The sequence below is a fragment of the Sardina pilchardus genome, chromosome 11 (genome assembly GCF_963854185.1).
Source record: "Sardina pilchardus chromosome 11, fSarPil1.1, whole genome shotgun sequence".
NCBI lineage: Eukaryota > Metazoa > Chordata > Actinopteri > Clupeiformes > Clupeidae > Sardina > Sardina pilchardus.
Window position 1 is genome coordinate 28,328,754 of NC_085004.1, and position 24,076 is coordinate 28,352,829.

Sequence of the window (24,076 nt, forward strand, 5' to 3'; positions counted from 1 at the left end):
TTACACTCACTTCATATGCTCTGGAAAAATAACCTCTCTTTTCTCCCCATTTATTATGTGGTCTGTTTGGTATTTACTGTATTTATCATACAGTATTTAGTTTGCCTGATATTGCTGATGTGACACACTATACATTTCTGAAACACCCTAATTTAATTTCCCCATTACCTTTATCTTAATTGCTTTATCTAAATGTGAACTTTGCTTATCTCCTCAGAGATTTGGATAAGATGTTACACTCTGAAAAAACTCTCTGTTCTGTCTGTGTTCTTTTGCTTTTCCACCTGCTGGACATAACTTGTCTCTGTATCTCAATTCCAAAGGGAATGGATTTGATGAAATCAAATGAAAAGGTATGGGCCTACGGATCATACTTAAAGACATGATCAGAGTAATATTAATGTTAATGTAATGTAATTTCACACTATAACAAGCTAGATTGTTTTCCAGTGAGTACATCAGGAGGTCATGACCTCAGGATGACTGATAATTGACATATCATAAAAAAACAGAAATTATTAACTTACTGTAAAAGTAGGTCAACAGAAAGCCTTCATAAATATTAACATAGCATATGTTGTTCTAATGTGTTTTGTATGGGCCTAATTAGACCAAAACACTTTTCCACACTTTTCCAATAAATATCTAGGTACTATACTAGACCATAACCTACATTTTATTGAACACACAGATCATAATTTTAAGAAGGCATCCCAAAGAGTGTTTCTCTTAAGGAAACTTAACAGCTTTGACGTCAGTAAAGAAGTCCTGGGGATGGTCTACACCAGTCTGCTAGAAAGTGTAATATCATACAACATCACATGCTGGTATGGGGACTTGGGGGTTAGGAGCAAGAGTAAGCTCACAAAAATTATAAATATGGCCAGTGAAATTATACTGAACCCCCAGAGGCAGTTGGTGGAACTGTATACAACCCACACTAAGAGGAAAGCCCTACAGATAGTTCAGGACCCTTTACATCCACTACATCACACTTTTGAAAGACTCCCTTCAGGAAGAAGATACACATGCAGCAGAAATACCCACAGTACCCACATGCAGCAGAAGTATTTTTAAGAAATATTTTATACCATTATCCATTAACTTATTAAACCAACTAACTTATTAAACCAACTAAAAATATCACTGACCACTAATGAATTTATTATTCATTTGACTGTTTTTATTGATAATTTAACCCTTTGCACATGTCCATGTCTCCATATCTGCTGTGCAGACTTGTTTGTGTTGTACTTGCTGTGTAATCCTGGTTTGTGTTTGCTTTTTGTTGTACCTGCTATGGAGTCTTTGTTTGTGTTTGCTTTATGTTGTACTAGCTGTGTAGTCTTTGTTTGCCTTATGTTGTACTTGATGTGTAGTCTCTGTCTGTGTTTGCTTTATGTTGTACCTGTTGTGTAGTCTTGCCTGTGTGTGCTATATGTTGTGGGGCCAAAGATGAATATCCACAGTAGTAGACAATGAAGACTTCTAATCTAATCTTCTAATCTAATACAGTCTTTATCTTGAAGACACAAATATAGTTTTCAATTTAGGCTTCATAGAAAATATGTAACATTTCCTCAATAGCATCCCCCTATTTTAATATAAAAACACAATTTTACAAGTATTACCCCAACACCTAAGCCAACATGTCACATCAGAGTCTAACCCTACTAAACTGTGTAGCCAGAGCTCCCCCCTCTGGTGAACAGAGGAAGGATAAAGAACTATCAAAACAGACCCCTCTTTCCAGACAAAGACTTGAATATGTATCTAAAGGAAAGAGTAGGGTTATTCCATGCACATGCATCGAAAAATCCCCTTAAAAAAGAACACCCAGACAAGAATAAATGTCTTTATCCCTTCCCCACAGGAAGTAGTTTTATTGATTTTTTTTGTGTCCAATATATAAAAACATAAAAACAAAAAGTAAAGGATTAGTAAAAAATGCGGATATGGTATAAAGAAAAGAACAGCAATCTACTCAAAAGCAACTTACATGAACAAAAGTTTTTTTTTAGATTTTTTTTTAGAATTCTTTAAATCTCCCTTCGTGTGGTTATACATCCTGTGCACCTACAGTCACCACATACCTTACACAAGTTTACATTTCAAAATACAATTACATTCCAAATATAACAATTCCAAATACTTCAAAGGTATATCACTGGCCAAAACTCCCTGACCATTCGTTGCGCTTATCTCACATTTTATTCACGCAACATCTGGTTCACAATTTCATTTTTGTTTCCAAAGTCTCTTGGCAGCATGGTTCATTCCAAATTTTCTCAATTTATTTTACACCTGACCCTTGGAACGAACATGCTGACAAACTCCAACAGGGTCAGGTCTCCAGACTTTCCATTGCTTCCCCAGCGACCGCTCCGGGCATGTCCCGTTGTAGAGGAAGTCTCTCAATGAAAAATGTCCATGCATCAGCTTGTCTCCTCCTCTTCTGTCTCTTCAAATTTGCTTGGCTCTCTGGCCCAGCCATCCTGCCGAACCTGTAACTTCTGTAACTGTAAGGACACATGTAACTGTAATCTCCAATCTGCATCCAACCACATGAGCTTGAACTCCCCCGTCACCAGCTGGTGCTCAAACTTCATGGGAATTTTATGTTGGGTTTCTCCAACCACTCATACCCCGGTTGCAGGTTGGAGGCGGGAGGCAGAACAACTGCCCCTCAAAATTCCTGTGCACGTCCCTGCACATCACGATACTGTTTTTGATCTGTTTCTTTCCTAATCTGCTTATTAATCATGTTCTCCAGCTCAGATACATTCCCTTGATAACTAGCGCATAATACTGTATTTTTGCATTTTCAGAATACTTCTTTCTAAAAGCCTTTACTATAGGCTTTTAGAAACTATACTATAAAACAGAAAAAAGAAAGGAAAATTGCAAACTCAAGTGTTGTGATAGCTTGTGAACTCAAGTCTTTGTGCTGTCCTTGTGTGAGCTAGTGGTGTCTCCTCAGTTTATGCCTTTAAGCACAACTAACTTCTCAAACAGTGTTGCATTCAGACGACACCTATTGGGCCTGATGATGGTATTGAAATTGTGTTGTGAGTGCAATATGCCTAAAGTGGCATCACAGGGGCTTGACTATGTGAAGGTGCCACAGACAGAGACAGAGATTTGGTGCTACTGTAACCTGCATTGTGTTGAACCACTGCGGTTCAGCCCTGCACACGCCCAGACTCGAACCCGCGAAACAGCAGCACCTCGGATCAGGAGTCGAGCATGCTAACAATCCAGCTAAAAGGCCAGCCTACTGTAGCTTTCATACCAGCAGCACTTTTGAGGCGTCGGGGAGCGAGACTCACCAATGTTCCACACGTACAGCTAAGCAAGCTGGCATCCGTTACACCACACTATATTGGTGCACAGTCATGTTGGAATAGCTGGGCTTAGCCCCTTAGTTCCAGTGAAGGAACTCTGAATTCTCTGAAAAAACAGTCAGTTTTTGACACAGTTTGGGGATGGCCCCTTGCTGTTCCACCATGACTGTGCACCAGTGCACAACGCAAGGTCCGTAAAGACAGAGTTTGGTGTGGATGAACTTAACTGGCCTGCATAAAGTGCAGTACCTCAACCCAATAGAACACCTTTGGGCTGAATTAAATTCTTTTCTTGAAAACACAAAAATACACAACGCTGAAGTATTTTGATACATTTTGATCATCTCAATAAAATACAAATGACAAAATATTATTTTGTATTTGAAATACGTATTTCAAATACATGTATTAGAAATACTGCCCATCCCTGTACAGTTGATGGCTTTGGGTTGTGATGTGACATGTTGGCTTGGATGTTAGAGGTAACACTGTCGAAAGGGTCCTTTTATAGGAAAACTTACAGTATGCGTTGAAGGCTTCAACTGTGTCACTTCTCATTCACTTTCGCATTTGTTGTAAAGGCTGTTGACAGCTAGCCTGACGACGTCATACTCAATTCTTGTCAGAATATGCAGAAAAAGGATGTAGGCGGGGTTACACTTCGGTCTGGCATCCAGGCTAGTTGACAGCACAATAACCTTAAAAAATGAACAGAAAACAGCAATTAAGGTATTTGTCCAGAAGAAGATTCACCGTTGACTATTTTGTTTCTCTAATTTAGTGGTTCTCAAACTTTTTCTGTCACTCCCCACTTTAGAAATGAGGAATTGTCAAGCCCCACCTGACTAAATCAACTCAGCAAAATGGTAATGTTAAATGTTGCATTTCCTGTCTTGGTCCACTGGATCAGAAGCAATTTTAATGTTGGTCTGTTTGAGGTATTTTTAAAGATAAAAAAAGAAAAAAATCCTCCTGTTCATCACGCCCCACCTGACATGTCATGTGGGCCCACCCCACACTTTTTCTATCCAATTGTGTGCAGAGGCATTTTTCTGTATCGGGTGAAACATGCCCCATAAAATCACATCTCAATCATCCAGTACCAAACTCAAATTATGAATAGCTACGTTAGACCAAGGTGGAGATGGGGAGAAATATCTGCATGGCAGCTCAACTGAATACAGGGAGCGAGCTGAGTCTGAGTGTGCTCTTCTCCCCACTGCCAAGCTGTTCCATAGACCCACAGAAATAGTTTCAGTTTTTCTCAGCTGCTCTGCCGCTTTTCTCAGATCAGAATGGTAGCCTAATTCTCAAAACTGTTTGTTCAAACTCCATATCACTTGTGTACATTGAAGCAGCCTCTCACCATTTTGAACAATTAACAATGTTTTTGTACATCCATACAACTGATTTTGTACAAATGTTTGCTATTTTCTATTTGACTCTCTGATATCATATTTGTCCAAATTAACTATATTGGTTCCCTCAAGTGCAAGTTAAATTACCCATCTAGAAATATAGGAAAGTAAAAGTTTTAAAATCTAATTTAGCCTAAAATGTACTTCAAGTAAAAGCTACTTACTGTAGTTGGACTCTGAGGAAGGCGCTGTAGGCTATGTCGAAATGTCAGTCTCAATTGTTTGCACCACAATAAAAAATCTCTCTGGTCATCTTATTTAGGCTACAAAACAAAATCACAGAAGAAACAGTTGATCATGAACACATGTAATAGAATTTTGGAGAGGAGAGCCAGAGGAGCAGCCTCTAAGGCAAGGAGAGAGGAGAAGAGGGTGAAAGAGTGGGGTATGATAACAGGTCCTTAGAAAATACTAGGCATGCTAATTTTTATTCCAACCGAGGTGTTTGAAAGAGCCGTTTCCCGTTATTATCGGATTAAAAGCAGCCTTAGGGTGTCTCGCCTAGCAGTCACATAGCTAGCCTATGGGTAAGAGCTAAGATTATTCATTGTGAAAGGTATCTTGTTGTGAAATGAACACACAACAACAACAACAACAACAACAACAACAACAACAAACTTTTGCTGACATCTTTGGATCGGAGATACCTGTGTCGTTCATCAAAGTATACACCAATATGCATAACAAAAAATCACAACTTTGATGTCTCACTACACCTCTCAAATGCACTCTCCTTAGGCTATTATAAAAGGTTAGTGCTAGATCATTATAAAACTTACCAGAAGAACCCAGATCTATGGCGTTGGCACGCCTACTTAAATTTATATTTATTAATGCTCTTTATTTCAGCTCTACTTTGATTGATATTCATATTGGTAATAAGGTGCTGCTAGGCCTACAATATCGCCCAGGCTGAGCTGAGAGAAACAGTGGACTGCACAGTGCAAACACACAAGCTTTTTGCGCATGCCCAAACGCTGAGGCGCACTAACCAGGAAGTCGGTTTTCCATGAATGGGAGTTGGCTATCTCATGTTTGACCTGTCCCGTTTGATTGGAGGTGATGATAGTGTTAGAGAGCAATTGTGGTAGAGTGTCTTGTTTTATAGCCCTTTTAGTGGTTTTAATAGCCGTCGCTTTACAGATTTTAGAACATTCAGAATCCATTGATGTTTCAAGGTAAGCATAATGTTAAAGACGCTACCCAGCTGCAATTTTTGAGCTAGCATCTAACTGAGAGGCATGGGACCAGAGGTTGATCACCATAGTTGTCTTTTACCAAAGTCTTGAGAACGTATATAACTTATGCTACAATCTAATCGCTTTAAAATAACCGAACAAATGTATCCGTGTTACATTTTTGTGTCAAAGAATTTCCTCCGGTCGGTCGGACTTGGCAACTTGTATGATGATCACTTTTACAGTCTATGGATGATCATAACAATGATTTGCCTCGTCATGATGACGGTGCATTTAGAATGTGAAGCTTTTGGCATCTCAATATTGCAGCAGTAATAATAGAAACCTAGAATATCTGTTCTAGGAAAACTGAGTAGGATATACTTATGCTGTTTGTTTTCTAAATTGACTGTCTGTACCAAACTCAAACTAAATGTGACTATTTGTTTTCATTTTCAGCATGGACATGAATACCTTACAAGACACCTTTAGAGGAAAAAATAAAAGCTGTTTTATTCTTGGTGCCTCTGGGGAATCAGGAAAAGCACTGCTCACAGAAATTGTGGAAAGAAAACTATTCTCCAGAATCACACTCATCGGTAGACGGCAGCTAACATTTGAAGATAAAGCCTTTGAGAATGTGGTAATGTAAAGGCCCATTTTAAACATGATATGTGACATATCAAAAATGAGTGTAGTTTGATTGGACCTCCATATCTTCTTGCAGGTTCAGGAAGTTGTTGACTTCGAGAAGTTGGATGACTATGCTGCAGCATTTCAAGGCTATGATGTGGGATATTGTTGTCTGGGAACAACCAAAGCTAAAGCTGGGACAGTGAGTTTGTCATTTCCTTTTCATGTGTGATTTTGACAGTTTGAATTTTGACTTATGCATTTGATTTGCATTGTATTTGCAGACTCATACAATACAAAGTTACAGTTTAATGGCATGCGGGGGACAAAAAAATATGAACACTTTGACATTTAACAATTCGTTTTGGGGCCTAAACATGTAAACAGAAAATCTGAGTTGCTGTGGCAAGCATTTTCCTGGATTCTGTCTGATTTGACACAGAATGACTCCTATGTGAAAATAATCTATGTAATGTTTCAGGAAGGTTTCATTCGTGTAGACCATGACTACGTTCTCAAATCAGCAGAGCTCGCTAAGGCAGGAGGCTGCTCTCACTTCAATCTTGTGTCATCAAAAGGCGCGGACAAAACAAGTGGCTTCCTATACCTCAAAGTCAAGGTCTGTTTCTGACCATAGCAGCTAGTGCTTAGATCTAAAATTACTTAAGTCATAAAACAGATATTTTACTTGAGTGGTTTAGCTGATTTTCACCTTCTAGAAATAGTATTTAGTATTCCCTATTGTACATTATGACTGTGTCCCGAACAGAAAAAAAAATTCTGCCTTCTAAGCATGCCTCAATCAAATATTTGTATGAAATTCTGGTTTCTAAGATACTTTTGTTGTGCCAAATTGTGAAGGCAGCTTACACGTATTCTTCAATGCTACGTTCAACCAGCCTCAGCGTCAACTCCCACCTATTATTAAATCAGCTGTCGACTCCTCGGTAACTTGGCAACAGTCTTTTGTGTTGCTATCTTACTCGGCTATCTGAAACAAAGTTCATCGCTGGTACCTTGATGCCTGAGGTGGCAGGCACAGCCTTTGGTTTCACACATAAGGGGAAATTACCCAGAATGATGATGTTACTGTTTATGTTGTGTAGGTGCACAGTTGTCTAACCTTTCATGATTATTACAGCTGGAATGTGTTTGATGTCTGTTATTATCACTACTGTTCTGGAAATAATAGCAGAAATAATGTAACTCTGAGCCTAATGACTAAGATGGATGCATTTCCTTATATCTGGTTTTTATATTTGGTAATGCAATTTTTGTTTGCTTCTTTTAACAGGGACAGGTAGAGGCTGATATTGAGAAATTGGACTTTGAGCGCTATTCCATCTACCGACCTGCGTAAGTTAGCTTATTCACTCCATTGTGAAATCAAATTTCTTAGAGATAAAACTATTTGGACTATAGTGGTATTTTAGACTTGATTGAATAACATATTATATTCTATGCATTTGATCATACTTGACAACATTTACCTTCATGCTATATTCCACCATAGCAAATCATTTTCTGAACATTGAATGTTTTTCCAGAGTTCTCCTGGTGGATAGACAAGAGAGTAGACCAACGGAATGGATGGCAAGGAAGTTCCTTGGGGCGTTCTCTAGTGTGTTTCCGACCGCAATGTCGATTCCGATCACATCAGTCGCCAGGGCCATGTTGGCCAATACTGTTATCCAGGAAGAGAAGAAGGTAGAAATCCTGGAGAACAAGGCAATTTATGACCTTGGGAAACTGGGGCAGAAATGAAAGAAGTTGTTGTATTTATGACAGTTAAACTTTTTTAGTTATAACATCTGTGCCTAAGGCATGATGTGCACTTTGTATGTTGGTGAAAGGGAATACAAATATATTTATATATGATGATTTCAATCCATTGCACTTGAAAAACTGAAGAGAAAGAGAAAGAGATTCATATATTGCCATGTAATTGATATCATTTGACTACCACTGTTTGCATACATACTGTACAGTATATACACTGCCACTAATATCACATGGCAGCTAAACCTTGGACAATACAAAACATCAGTGTGTTACCTGAATTTTCATTTGGTTAATAAAGACTTTGTAATATTGCACCACTGAGTTCATGCATTCAGTATTCATTTCCGCTATACTGCTAGGCATCTCATGCTGCTGCTATCATGTTGCTGCTCTCTTAGAGATGCTGTCACAAAATGACCATCATATTACAGACATGATTGAGATGTGGCTCACAATGGGAACTGTTTGTAGGTTGCAGCAAAGGGGTGATTTTCAGCAGTGCCCAGCAAGGAAGCTGCACAATCATTGTATATTATAACAAGCAATTTATATTGTGTGTGTGTGTGTGTGTGTGTGTGTGTGTGTGTGTGTGTGTGTGTGTGTGTGTGTGTGTGTGTGTGTGTGTGTGTGTGTGTGTGTGTGTGTGTGTGTGTGCGCGCGCGCACAATGCAGTGCTAAACTGTATTAAATTCTGAGTTGTATACATAGACCATACTCATGACAGTCATTTAGCATTGGGTGATAAATTATCTTGGGGATTGACATGTCACACCTGACATCGGTATATAGTCATATGTGAGTAAATGCTCATATGACATTTGCTATACAAGACAAATAGTGTGTGTCAGGGAGGGACCATAGAGACAACTCACAAGGAGATGCCTCTTTAATAATTACTGTTCGCCGTTGACTGGGGTTATAGCCTGTAGCTCCAGGATCCAATCTTGACCACTTCACACCTTTAAAAAGTGGTGTACATGCCTGCCATTAAAATGTGATGTCAGATATCAGACATCATGTGTATGATGGGTGTTCAAAGGTGAGAAACGAAGGTCTGCTCAGGTGGCTGGTGTTGCACTCTGCAGTAGCTTGCGTTTGTCATGAGTGTGTGTAAAGGTCAGTTTGTGTGCACTGTAGGTGTGGCGCCAACATTATAATCCTTGGACTTTTTTCAGGTACTGTAGTTCAATGATCTCTATTTTTCATGAGATCCCGTCATTCAAGTTTTAGTGGCTTTCAGTTGTTTTCATATATTGCACAGATTTTGGTTGTATGTGTAAGTGACTTAGATTATGACAATAAAATTAAAGCTAGGCTACATTGCAAAGTAGACCTTAACAATACATACTTCTACGGTAACACTTTATTTTAATGTGTCGCTGTTACAGTGTACCTACCTAATTAGGTACAGTGGTACAACCTGTGTTACAACATGTACTAGCATGTACTATCATTGTACCCATAGACATAGAATGCGTTCTATGTCTATGATTGTAGGCTACCTGCATTATGTATTTGTGGATACTTACATATAGTTGTTACATTGAGTGCTTTTACATTTTTCATCAGAGGCAAAGGGCTGACCTGAGACCTGCTGGGTGGGGTAAATCTGGTCATGATATTTGATATACAAACCATTCTTAGCTCCAGTCAGCTCAGTAAGTAACTGCCTGGTACACTTAACAGGTTTATTCCACTGTATCAAGAAGTAATAAAGGTGTAGCAGTGCAGCTGTTACATGTACACTGAGGACAATGAGGCCTTGACTGGAGCTAAGAATGGTTTGTATATTAAATCTATCATGACCAGATTTACCCCATCCAGCAGGTCTCAGGTCAGCCCTTTGCCTCTGATGACAAATGTTGGCAAATTGGCTTAGTTTTGTAAAAGCACTCAGTATTACAATATAACAACTGTATGTAGGTACCAACAAATACATAATGCAAGTACAATGTTAGTAGGCCTACATGCTAGTACATGTTGTAACACAGGTTGTACCACTAATCCGTAGGTACACTCTAACAGCGACACATTAAAATAAAGTGTTACCTACTTCTACAATGAACACTACTACCAGAGTATAGGAAATATATGAGGGTATAATTGGTGCAAAAGTCACGAGCACATTTAACTGGAGATTTCGCATTCGTACACTGAAGTCACACATGTGTAACCGTACATTTGAAGTTGTACATATTTTTTTCATACCTTGTTAACACAAAATAGGGCTACGGGTTCACGAATCCGTTTTACAAGTTCACAAAACCGTTTTACAGATACACGAATTCTCACCTGTGCATCACAAGTTACTGGCCTCATCCCCTCGAGACTTTTGCCCCACTTACACTGCAACGATTGGGGCAAAACACATTCGCACATCCGTGTTTCATAATCTGAGAACATTCACAACATTCGTGCACTTGCAAACCGTAAATTTGAAGTTGTACATATTTTTTTCATACGTTGTTAACACAACAGAGGGCTACAGGTGCACAAGTCCGTTTTGCAGGTTTACAGATCCGTTCTACAGATACACGAATCCTATCCTGTGCATCACAGATCCTGGCCTCATCCCCTCGACACTTTTGCCCCATATACACTGCAATGTTTGGGGCAAAACACATTCGCACACCTGTGTTTCATAATCTGAGAACATTCACAACATTTGTGCATTTGTAAACCCAAACGTGAACTAATGCAACATAAGTTGTGCATCTGTGATATATTTTCTCATTCATAAAACTTGCACGGCTACAAGTCAATCCATACAAGTGCTTGAGTCTACATCTGCGAGTTTCCGTTGCTGTTTTCCGGGGACGAATACTTTTGCACCAATTATACCACCTAGCGATGTGCAAAACAGATTTGTACTTGTGCACACAGAGAACATCGAACATCGAAAACAAAACAAGGCGGCCGGATCTGGATCGCGCCCACATCCCTGCTCATATAGCCTATAACCTCCGCTTGTTTCCTCATCAATATAAAGGACAAGGACGCACAATTTGTAGATTTTCTTTTCACAGAGTGAGAAAACATTTCGTAGTGATTATTTGCACCCGGGTGTAGCCTAAATAGTGGAATGGAGGCATTTTCTTATTTGCACACAAACCTGTAGCCTAATGCGTGCAGAAACAGATGGGATGGCCTACCTAAATCTAACAAGTTAGGATGTGTAAAAACAATCTTTTTGATGGAAACGTGGTGCTAAATTCCCATAAACTTGTTCAGTGAACGGGTAAAACCGTCCGTTTGTAAGCAAAATCAAGAATTACGAGTTTGTTTACCGTCACCTAGCAACCAGAAGATGGACAAATATTAGTAGCCTAGTTCATCGTGCTTTGTTAGAATTCGTGTAGGGTAGCGGGTAAATGCATAACTTTGATACTTTCAGATTGGCAGTTCGAATCTTATCCAAAGTTATCCCACTTCTTTTTTTTTGCATGCCTAAATAGAGTTGTTTTCTGTAGAGGAGTTGACTATAGCGTTCTACTCACAACGGTAGCCAATTTCTATAACTAAAATAAAACTAGACCATTTTGACAGGTTCATTTATGGAGTTTCGTTTGTGCCAAAAAGTTCAAACAATACTTTTTCAAATTCAAACAAAAATCAATTAATCAAAATACCAAATACAAAATCTAAACAAAAAAAATAAAGTCGAAAAAAAAAATCTAAACTCGCAAACAAATTATTTGTGTAGTTGCAAAAAAAAACTGTTTGAATAACTTGTCTTTTGGTTTACAATAACAACAGTCATTTGCAGCGACATCATTCGTTTGTTTGCTCCTGGCTTTTTCAGTTTCGATTCTGGCTCTCGCGTTTGCGCTGCCTGTTTCTTTGCTTCTGGCACAAACTTCACATGTGGGTGGGTGTCTGTGGGGTGCATTCCTATTGGCTGATGCGTTTTGACTGACAGCTTTACTATGGATTCAAGCGCAAGAGCTACCCACCTCCCCCCCAGGTAGTGGTGCAACGCTCTTTTTGGCCACTATGTACAGGTATATGCGATGTGGCGCTATTGAGCACAGTATGTCAACCGCCATATGAAGAAGAAGAAGATATTGACCACAGTAAGTAGTTCCGTGGAGCTAGCTACACCAAAGCCATCGATGGGCTACACGCGTTATGGACTCAAAACAATGGGTTTTCCTCACTACTCATTAACCCAAGGTAAGAAGTGTAATCTAATTTGTTATGGGTCTAATTTTCACGTTTATGTGGGATGTTATGGCGTAGTTGTTACAATACTGACGCTGGTTTTAAGGTATCAGATGGCTATCTTAGCATCGTAGGTTTGTCCACATACAAACGAGGCTTTTGATGAAATGTCGCACTACAGTAGCCTAAATTATGAATTCATACCATGTATTTATTTGTTCAGAAGTATATTGTTAATGTCCTCGCGTTATATAAGCGTATGTGTCCGATTATGTCATGAAATATCGCTATGTTGTCAACGGTAGTCTAGCATAGTATGAGCGCGATGGTGCGATCTATCTGTGGTCAGTTCATCAATGGCCCTGGCGATCTCTGGAGGTCCACTCTTTGTGAACGTTTGGAGACCACAGACATAGTGTAACCTTAGTTAGAGTATTGGTTCATTTGCCTGAGAAAGACCCAAGGGTCGAAACGTTACTTTTTGTAAACATGGGAGCTCAAGCAGTGTTGCCAACGTTACCTTCTTCTGTTACATCTCCCCAGGAAATGTTATTAAGCACTGTGACCAGCTCTGTCTTTTGATTAGTACATGTAATTTGTCTTTTGCTTGTGCTTGTGTGTTTGTGCAGAACAACTCATCGTGATGGAGCACCTGTACTCCCTGATACAGCAGGATCTGAGGGGATTCCTCAGACAGGACGCAGATGTGGATTGACAACATCCTGCAGTTTAACTTTATTAGAATAAGTGTTGTTTTGAATAAAGAACAATAAAATTGTACTACTTACTACTTACTACATACTACTTACTGTATGTTAACCTGACTCACCACTTGAATTTCGTTCCACCTAGCTCCTCACATTCATCTGGAACTACTCCATTGGAAATGTATTTCAGAAGGCAGGGCCTTGTCAAAACACCTTTCATATGATTGGATAAACTAATTTATTGACATGCTACTACAACAGGGGTGGGCAAACTAAGGCCCAGGGGCCACATGCGGCCCTCTGCTCTGTTTCATGTGGCCCGCCATGAAGTCAAACACATAAAATTAAATGTGGCCTGTTGTTACATAAACCTGATATACATCCATCACACAGCATGGTTTCATAACTGATGTGCTATGTTTGTCAATGAAAACAAGAGAACAGGCCGCACTATGCATAAGCAATCACCATTTATTCACACAGACGCGTTTCGGCGCTCTGCCTTCCCAGTATGTTTGTCAATACCATCATCAAGCTGTACTTTTGGGAACTCTGACTGAATAAAACATTTTTTTTGGAAGGTAACATCACTTTTTCATTGCTTAATTAATCATAGCATATAAGCTTACCATTCTTAACATCCAACTACTTGGTAACTTTCTAATGTAGCTTGGCATTTTCTGCCTCTCGGATGCGCGCGCAGCCAGTATAGTTGGTAAACGAGAAACCTATATATATCAACAATAACAGCAATATCAACAGTCACAACAGTGTCCACGTCCACTGGGTGTGCAAGGGACCAGGCAGAGTCAGCTAGTCATGTGCGGAGCATAGCTGTGTTTTTTGGTTTGTAAAGGACACAGCAGGAGAAGGGTGAGCTGGGTTTGTGGCGGCTGGAAGTCTGCAGGTGTGCAACGGACCGGGCAGAGCCAGCCGGGTGTGTGAGGGAGAGAGCAGCGTCTGTTGGGAGTGTGAAAGCCACAGATTTCAGAGCCACCCTGAGGGGCTGGGCAAAGCCTGCTCTGTGTGTTAGAGACACAACAGGATCTGTTGGGTGTGTGAGGGATGGGGTACAGCGCATTGTGTATGTGAGGGACACAGCTAGATCCATCGGGTGTGTGAGGGATGGGGTACAGCGCATTGTGTATGTGAGGGACACAGCTAGGTCCATCGGGTGTGCGAGGGGTGGGGCAGGGCAGAGCCTGCAGGTACTGTGGAGCAGAGTCTCTCAGGTATGTGAGGCACACAATAGGATCCACCAGGTGTGTGAAAGACGCAGCGGACTCTGTCTGGTGTGTGGTGCTGTGCTGCAGATGGAGAAGAGGCCGTCAGCTGTGCTGTGTTGTGCTGCAGATGAAACAGGGACCGATGGTTGTGATGGCAATGAAGCAGAGGTTGACCAAAGACTGTGTGGTGTGTATGGGACAGAGAAGAGGTCGGTTGAACAGGTCAAACTGCAGGATGTTGTCAATCCACATCTGCGTCCTGTCTGAGGAATCCCCTCAGATCCTGCTGTATCAGGGAGTACAGGTGCTCCATCACGATGAGTTGTTCTGCACAAGCACACAAGCACAAGCAAAAGACATGAGACATGTACTAATCAAAAGACAGAGCTGGTCACAGTGCTTAATAACATTTCCTGGGGAGATGTAACAGAAGAAGGTAACGTTGGCAACACTGCTTGAGCTCCCATGTTTACAAAAAGTAACGTTTCGACCCTTGGGTCTTTCTCAGGCAAATGAACCAATACTCTAACTAAGGTTACACTATGTCTGTGGTCTCCAAACGTTCACAAAGAGTGGACCTCCAGAGATCGCCAGGGCCATTGATGAACTGACCACAGATAGATCGCACCATCGCGCTCATACTATGCTAGACTACCGTTGACAACATAGCGATATTTCATGACATAATCGGACACATACGCTTATATAACGCGAGGACATTAACAATATACTTCTGAACAAATAAATACATGGTATGAATTCATAATTTAGGCTACTGTAGTGCGACATTTCATCAAAAGCCTCGTTTGTATGTGGACAAACCTACGATGCTAAGATAGCCATCTGATACCTTAAAACCAGCGTCAGTATTGTAACAACTACGCCATAACATCCCACATAAACGTGAAAATTAGACCCATAACAAATTAGATTACACTTCTTACCTTGGGTTAATGAGTAGTGAGGAAAACCCATTGTTTTGAGTCCATAACGCGTGTAGCCCATCGATGGCTTTGGTGTAGCTAGCTCCACGGAACTACTTACTGTGGTCAATATCTTCTTCTTCTTCATATGGCGGTTGACATACTGTGCTCAATAGCGCCACATCGAATATACCTGTACATAGTGGCCAAAAAGAGCGTTGCACCACTACCTGGGGGGGAGGTGGGTAGCTCTTGCGCTTGAATCCATAGTAAAGCTGTCAGTCAAAACGCATCAGCCAATAGGAATGCACCCCACAGACACCCACCCACATGTGAAGTTTGTGCCAGAATCGCAAGCAAAGAAACAGGCAGCGCAAACGCGAGAGCCAGAATCGAAACTGAAAAAGCCAGGAGCAAACAAACGAATGATGTCGCTGCAAATGACTGTTGTTATTGTAAACCAAAAGACAAGTTATTCAAACAGTTTTTTTTTGCAACTACACAAATAATTTGTTTGCGAGTTTAGATTTTTTTTTTCGACTTTATTTTTTTTGTTTAGATTTTGTATTTGGTATTTTGATTAATTGATTTTTGTTTGAATTAGAAAAAGTATTGTTTGAACATTTTGGCACAAACGAAACTCCATAGCTAGGTGGTATAATTGGTGCAAAAGTATTCGTCCCCGGAAAACAGCAACGGAAACTCGCAGATGTAGACTCAAGCACTTGTATGGATTGACTTGTAGCCGTGCAAGTTTTATGAATGAGAAAATATATCACAGATGCACAACTTATGTTGCATTAGTTCACGTTTGGATTTACAAATGCACAAATGTTGTGAATGTTCTCAGATTATGAAACACAGGTGTGCGAATGTGTTTTGCCCCAAACATTGCAGTGTATATGGGGCAAAAGTGTCGAGGGGATGAGGCCAGGATCTGTGATGCACAGGATAGGATTCGTGTATCTGTAGAACGGATCTGTAAACCTGCAAAACTATGGAGTTTCGTTTGTGCCAAAATGTTCAAACAATACTTTTTCTAATTCAAACAAAAATCAATTAATCAAAATATCAAATACAAAATCTAAACAAAAAAAAATAAAGTCGAAAAAAAAAAATCTAAACTCGCAAACAAATTATTTGTGTAGTTGCAAAAAAAACTGTTTGAATAACTTGTCTTTTGGTTTACAATAACAACAATCATTTGCAGCGACATCATTCGTTTGTTTGCTCCTGGCTTTTTCAGTTTCGATTCTGGCTCTCGCGTTTGCGCTGCCTGTTTCTTTGCTTGCGATTCTGGCACAAACTTCACATGTGGGTGGGTGTCTGTGGGGTGCATTCCTATTGGCTGATGCGTTTTGACTGACAGCTTTACTATGGATTCAAGCGCAAGAGCTACCCACCTCCCCCCCTCCCCAGTAGGTAGTGGTGCAACGCTCTTTTTGGCCACTATGTACAGGTATATGCGATGTGGCGCTATTGAGCACAGTATGTCAACCGCCATATGAAGAAGAAGAAGATATTGACCACAGTAAGTTCAGTGGAGCTAGCTACACCAAAGCCATCGATGGGCTACACGCGTTATGGACTCAAAACAATGGGGTTTCCTCACTACTCATTAACCCAAGGTAAGAAGTGTAATCTAATTTGTTATGGGTCTAATTTTCACGTTTATGTGGGATGTTATGGCGTAGTTGTTACAATACTGACGCTGGTTTTAAGGCATCAGATGGCTATCTTAGCATCGTAGGTTTGTCCACATACAAACGAGGCTTTTGATGAAATGTCGCACTACAGTAGCCTAAATTATGAATTCATACCATGTATTTATTTGTTCAGAAGTATATTGTTAATGTCCTCGCGTTATATAAGCGTATGTGTCCGATTATGTCATGAAATATCGCTATGTTGTCAACGGTAGTCTAGCATAGTATGAGCGCCATGGTGCGATCTATCTGTGGTCAGTTCATCAATGGCCCTAGCGATCACTGGAGGTCCACTCTTTGTGAACGTTTGGAGACCACAGACATAGTATAACCTTAGTTAGAGTATTGGTTCATTTGCCTGAGAAAGACCCAAGGGTCGAAACGTTACTTTTTGTAAACATGGGAGCTCAAGCAGTGTTGCCAACGTTACCTTCTTCTGTTACATCTCCCCAGGAAATGTTATTAAGCACTGTGACCAGCTCTGTCTTTTGATTAGTACATGTAATTTGTCTTTTGCTTGTGCTTGTGTGTTTGTGCAGAACAACTCATCGTGATGGAGCACCTGTACTCCATGATACAGCAGGATCTGAGGGGATTCCTCAGACAGGACGCAGATGTGGATTGACAACATCCTGCAGTTTAACTTTATTAGAATAAGTGTTGTTTTGAATAAAGGACAATAAAATTGAATTATTTTACATACTACTTACTGTATGTTAACCTGACTCACCACTTGAATTTCGTTCCACCTAGCTCCTCACATTCATCTGGAACTACTCCATTGAAATGTATTTCAGAAGGCAGGGCCTTGTCAAAACTCCTTTCATATGATTGGATAAACTAATTTATTGACATGCTACTACAACAGGGGTGGGCAAACTAAGGCCCAGGTAAGGGGCCACATGCAGCCCTCTGCTCTGTTTCATGTGGCCCGCCATGAAGTCAAACACATAAAATTAAATGTGGCCTGTTGTTACATAAACCTGATATACATCCATCACACAGCATGGTTTCATAACTGATGTGCTATGTTTGTCAATACCATCATCAAACTGTACTTTTGGGAACTCTGACTGAATAAATACATTTTTTTGGAAGGTAACATCACTTTTTCATTGCTTAATTAATCATAGCATATAAGCTTACCATTCTTAACATCCAACTACTTGGTAACTTTATAATGTAGCTTGGCATTTTCTGCCTCTCGGATGCGCGCGCAGCCAGTATAGTTGGCAAATGAGAAACCTATGTATATCAACAATAACAGCAATATCAACAGTCACAACAGTGTCCACGTCCACTGGGTGTGCAAGGGACCAGGCAGAGTCAGCTAGTCATGTGCGGAGCACAGCTGCGTTTTTTGGTTTGTAAAGGACACAGCAGGAGAAGGGTGAGCTGGGTTTGTGGCGGCTGGAAGTCTGCAGGTGTGCAACGGACCGGGCAGAGCCAGCCGGGTGTGTGAGGGAGAGAGCAGCGTCTGTTGGGAGTGTGAAAGCCACAGATTTCAGAGCCACCCTGAGGGGCTGGGCAAAGCCTGCTGTGTTTGTTAGAGACACAACAGGGTCTGTTGGGTGTGTGAGGGATGGGGTACAGCGCATTGTGTATGTGAGGGACACAGCTAGATCCATCGGGTGTGTGAGGGATGGGGTACAGCGCATTGTGTATGTGAGGGACACAGCTAGATCCATCGGGTGTGTGAGGGATGGGGTACAGCGCATTGTGTATGTGAGGGACACAGCTAGATCCATCGGGTGTGTGAGGGATGGGGTACAGCGCATTGTGTATGTGAGGGACACAGCTAGGTCCATCGGCCGTGTGAGGGATGGGGTACAGCGCATTGTGTATGTGAGGGACACAGCTAGGTCCATCGGGTGTGCGAGGGGTGGGGCAGGGCAGAGCCTGCAGGTACTGTGGAGCAGAGTCTCTCAGGTATGTGAGGCACACAATAGGATCCACCAGGTGTGTGAAAGACGCAGCGGACTCTGTCTGGTGTGTGGTGCTGTGCTGCAGATGGAGAAGAGGCCGTCAGCTGTGCTGTGTTGTGCTGCAGATGAAACAGGGGCCGATGGTTGTGATGGCAATGAAGCAGAGGTTGACCAAAGACTGTGTGGTATGTATGGGACAGAGAAGAGGTCGGTTGAACAGTTCAAACTGCAGGATGTTGTCAATCCACATCTGCGTCCTGTCTGAGGAATCCCCTCAGATCCTGCTGTATCAGGGAGTACAGGTGCTCCATCACGATGAGTTGTTCTGCACAAACACACAAGCACAAGCAAAAGACAAATTACATGTGCTAATCAAAAGACAGAGCTGGTCACAGTGCTTAATAACATTTCCTGGGGAGATGTAACAGAAGAAGGTAACGTTGGCAACACTGCTTGAGCTCCCATGTTTACAAAACACGTTTCGACCCTTGGGTCTTTCTCAGGCAAATGAACCAATACTCTAACTAAGGTTATATTATGTCTGTGGTCTCCAAACGTTCACAAAGAGTGGACCTCCAGAGATCGCCAGGGCCATTGATGAACTGACCACAGATAGATCGCACCATCGCGCTCATACTATGCTAGACTACCGTTGACAACATAGCGATATTTCATGACATAATCGGACACATACGCTTATATAACGCGAGGACATTAACAATATACTTCTGAACAAATAAATACATGGTATGAATTCATAATTTAGGCTACTGTAGTGCGACATTTCATCAAAAGCCTCGTTTGTATGTGGACAAACCTACGATGCTAAGATAGCCATCTGATACCTTAAACCAGCGTCAGTATTGTAACAACTACGCCATAACATCCCACATAAACGTGAAAATTAGACCCATAACAAATTAGATTACACTTCTTACCTTGGGTTAATGAGTAGTGAGGAAACCCCATTGTTTTGAGTCCATAACGCGTGTAGCCCATCGATGGCTTTGGTGTAGCTAGCTCCACGGAACTTACTGTGGTCAATATCTTCTTCTTCTTCATATGGCGGTTGACATACTGTGCTCAATAGCGCCACATCCCATATACCTGTACATAGTGGCCAAAAAGAGCGTTGCACCACTACCTACTGGGGAGGGGGGGAGGTGGGTAGCTCTTGCGCTTGAATCCATAGTAAAGCTGTCAGTCAACGGCATCAGCCAATAGGAATGCACCCCACAGACACCCACCCACATGTGAAGTTTGTGCCAGAATCGCAAGCAAAGAAACAGGCAGCGCAAACGCGAGAGCCAGAATCGAAACTGAAAAAAGCCAGGAGCAAACAAACGAATGATGTCGCTGCAAATGATTGTTGTTATTGTAAACCAAAAGACAAGTTATTCAAACAGTTTTTTTTGCAACTACACAAATAATTTGTTTGCGAGTTTAGATTTTTTTTTTCGACTTTATTTTTTTTTGTTTAGATTTTGTATTTGATATTTTGATTAATTGATTTTTGTTTGAATTAGAAAAAGTATTGTTTGAACATTTTGGCACAAACGAAACTCCATACAAAACGGACTTGTGCACCTGTAGCCCTCTGTTGTGTTAACAACATATGAAAAAAATATGTACAACTTCAAATTTACGGTTTGCAAGTGCACGAATGTTGTGCATGTTCTCAGATTATGAAACACGGATGTGCGAATGTGTTTTGCCCCAATCGTTGCAGTGTAAGTGGGGCAAAAGTCTCGAGGGGATGAGGCCAGTAACTTGTGATGCACAGGTGAGAATTCGTGTATCTGTAAAACGGTTTTGTGAACTTGTAAAACGGATTCGTGAACCCGTAGCCCTATTTTGTGTTAACAAGGTATGAAAAAAATATGTACAACTTCAAATGTACGGTTACACATGTGTGACTTTAGTGTACGAATGCGAAATCTCCAGTTAAATGTGCTCGTGACTTTTGCACCAATTATACCCTCATAGAAATAATCCATTTTGTTTGGCCAAGTCAAGAACAAACATGCAAACTGAAAGTAGTCACATACACAGGAAGCATCACAAATGGCAAATTGTCTGATCACATTTTGAAAAACTGCAAAAATTTTCAAAAAGTTGTGGAATTGAAACTGAAAAGCAATTATTCATAATATTATTTTTATACTACAACTACGGCTTGCCAGGCTAACTACTACTAGGCTACTTTATTATAGACATAGACGTATGTCTATGATTATGGACTACTAGACATTCTGTGGTTACGCAGCGATCTCCTACGGCTAAAAATTGAACTGCTGATTCGAACCTCCATGACCCGGAAACAAAAACTTCACAGGCGAACCCAAGCCGACAGCATGGCGGAATACACAGATACACGTGAAATAAGTAAGTTTATGGGTTGTCACGTATGGGTGTGTTTGTCTTCATCAGCAAGATATTTCAGATGTGATTGATAAACTGAAGCTATTGTCATTCAGGGTTTCCTAACGATAGACTACTTTAATGTTTTACTGTGGCGATGCTCCAGTATAAGGCTCAGCCAGTTAGCCATCATTCTAAAGTGGCTAAGTAAACGCTGAATTATTTCAACCACAGTGGTTAAACTTACTCGATGCTTAAGGTTATAACATCTGAAGATGTGTTTGCTGGTAGATGCAATTAGCGTTGCTTTTTTTGTCCCAGACCACCAAGGAGGAGCCGGAGAAGAAGTGCCTGATCTGTCAGACAGTGAGGATGATGAGCAGTGGGAATGGATGGCGGAGAACTCTGATGCTTCATTTGTTTGCTTATTTTGTGACAGGTTGGTTATGTTAAATGTGTCTACTAACGAGTTTTTTTTAACGTTTTTGCCTTTTGCACTTGTTTGTTTTCGCTGTCAGGTGACGCTAGTTGTGTCAGATCAGCATGTAATGTTGTCTGCATGAATAAGAAGCTCTCCGAATCTATGCCATAGCCACCTAATTTGAATGGAAAAAAGAGGTGGAAGTTGCTTTAACAGAAAACCAAATGTTTCACTTTTTTTTTCTTTAGATCACTGAATTCCATGGCAGCTACACTTCAACATTGTTTGTCCGAACACTGTGTAAACATTCCAGAATTGGTGAAGAAATTCAGTAAGTAAGCATTTTTGTTGGATATGTTGACTCGTCGATAATGACTTTTTACCATACCATAATTTCATAAACCTCTTTTGGCAGGGCTGGATGATTATGGCTACATAAAGATGATAAATTACATAAGATCAGAGGTAAGGTGATGGCACATTGTGATTGTTATGGGTAATTACAGTACTTCCTTTTTAATGGGAATGGTTTAAAACTATGCAATACTGTCTCACTGCAGAAGTGCACAGCAGAAAAGTTATTGCAGAGTTCAGACAATGGAGTCTTTCCTTGGGACAGCGACGATTACATGCGACCTGCTCTCCCAGACGATCCATTACTCCAGATTGGTATGTACAGATTCTGTAGCTAGTGGATTATGGGCAACTCCGACATTTCTGCTGTGCAGCCCTCCCATAAGTGAATCTCTCCATCATGTGTCTGTGTGTCTGTGTGCCTCCATCTGTCTCAGACCTGGAGGAGCTGTGTGGCGTGGAGGCGATGGTGGTGGGCCAGTCTTGTGGTGGCCAGACAGCAGACCTGTTGCGAAGAGCCCAGCAGGCGGAGGAGAGAGCTGTGCGCTCGGAGGAAGCACTGGCCAGAGCCATGGAGGACCTGCACAAGCTCAAGTAAGCTCTTCAAGAGTCTTCACAGAGAGTCTGGCCTAGATAGATCCATTCACAAACGTTTGTTTCCTGGTTTGTGGATGCTTGTCTGAAATTTGAAATCATTGGAGTTCAATCACTAACGTTTGGTAATAACGTTAGATAATAACGTCTGTTAATGATAATGATAGGCTTGAAAATTAAACGTAATCGGCCTCGGGAAGGCCCTCTTTTTGCTGATTGGGCGAAGGTGCACTTGCCAGAGTAAACAAAAGTGGATCAAGTATGCCAGACAGAGTACTGAAGGGAAATGAAATTGAGCAGAAGTGCGTAGACAGGAGTCAGGCTACACATATTCCACCAGAAGACTAAATATTAATAAACTTTTTTCCCTCTGATTCTTATGTAAGTGCAAGACACAGCATGGGACATTAGCATAGTATTATGATTACAAGGTGGAGGTCTTGAATACAGCAGTGGTTACACATTAATCAGAGCCATATGAATTTCTCAGGCATTTATGGAAACATTTGCAGATTTATTGGTAGACAATTTTTGGGTCTCACAATTTTAAAATTGAGATTAATCGCTGAATTTCAATTGTTAATTGCAGTTAATTGCGTATTTTATCATGTGATTAAAATTACTATACTGTTATAGAGTCCAAATGAACAATGTAAAGCTATTGTTATCAGTGTATCTTGATTGGATATCAAATGAACAAAAGTTACTTTATTAACTTTTATTTCAAAACATATGCAATGAGCCAGAGCCAATAGAAGCATCTGAAATGAAATAGCTTAATCTTAAACATCACCATTAAATCCATTTTTATGAACTGGGATCAAAAAAGTGCAGTTGTAGGTGGAGGAAGGCCTTGCAATTGCATTATTTTGTGGATAGCATAAAATGGTCTAAAATTACAATAATATTGTTTATGATAATATTTTTTAGGACAATGAATCGTCCAGCAAAAATAGTTATTGGGATCTACCAAATCAACCCTATTAGAATACTTGCTAGCGTTGTAGTTTTGTAATACTTTATATCTTCTTTAGAGTTACTCGGAAGGAGTTTTTCTTCACTCTGCACACATTGATTCAAACTCTCCCAAAGGAGAGCTCAAGTTGACAGATTTATCCTCTTAGGTTGTTTGGCCTTTTTACCAGCAGAGGGTAGCATAGAGTCTTGAAATACAGATGGGTGCAATGAAAGTAGGGGAGGAGAGTGGAAAAGTTGAACCAGGGGTAAAATTCCACTGCAGTAACTGAGAGTGAATGGGTGGGGGTGGGAGTGGGGGGGTTGCAAAGAAGAGTGTCCAGGCTATATATGTGTCGTGACTGTGTGTGTGTTGTGTGTGGTGTGCT

At 40.8% G+C, this 24,076-nt stretch overlaps 2 protein-coding genes and 1 long non-coding RNA gene across 3 annotated transcripts in view; all 3 read left to right on the forward strand.

Annotated features, from left to right (window-relative positions):
- The first annotated feature begins 5,763 nt into the window (after window positions 1-5,763).
- Window positions 5,764-8,669, forward strand: htatip2 (HIV-1 Tat interactive protein 2). The gene is made up of 6 exons (XM_062549847.1): window positions 5,764-5,940; window positions 6,400-6,583; window positions 6,668-6,775; window positions 7,055-7,192; window positions 7,868-7,929; window positions 8,121-8,669. The coding sequence occupies exons 1-6, from the start codon at window positions 5,825-5,827 to the stop codon at window positions 8,335-8,337; spliced, it is 825 nt and encodes a 274-aa protein (XP_062405831.1). The 5' UTR covers window positions 5,764-5,824; the 3' UTR covers window positions 8,338-8,669.
- Window positions 8,670-12,212: 3,543 nt separating this feature from the next.
- LOC134095891 (uncharacterized) lies at window positions 12,213-13,296 on the forward strand. Its single transcript, XR_009940641.1, has 2 exons — window positions 12,213-12,528; window positions 13,146-13,296. It is a non-coding gene; the product is annotated as an uncharacterized LOC134095891 (long non-coding RNA).
- Window positions 13,297-21,294: 7,998 nt separating this feature from the next.
- prmt3 (protein arginine methyltransferase 3) overlaps window positions 21,295-24,076 on the forward strand; it is a 41,158-nt gene continuing 38,376 nt past the window's right edge. Inside the window, exons 1-6 of the mRNA XM_062549655.1 lie at window positions 21,295-21,388; window positions 21,686-21,803; window positions 22,034-22,116; window positions 22,201-22,250; window positions 22,346-22,454; window positions 22,577-22,733. Of these exons, the coding sequence (XP_062405639.1) occupies window positions 21,313-21,388; window positions 21,686-21,803; window positions 22,034-22,116; window positions 22,201-22,250; window positions 22,346-22,454; window positions 22,577-22,733 (593 nt within the window). The 5' untranslated portion in view covers window positions 21,295-21,312. The remainder of the gene's footprint in view (window positions 21,389-21,685; window positions 21,804-22,033; window positions 22,117-22,200; window positions 22,251-22,345; window positions 22,455-22,576; window positions 22,734-24,076) is intronic.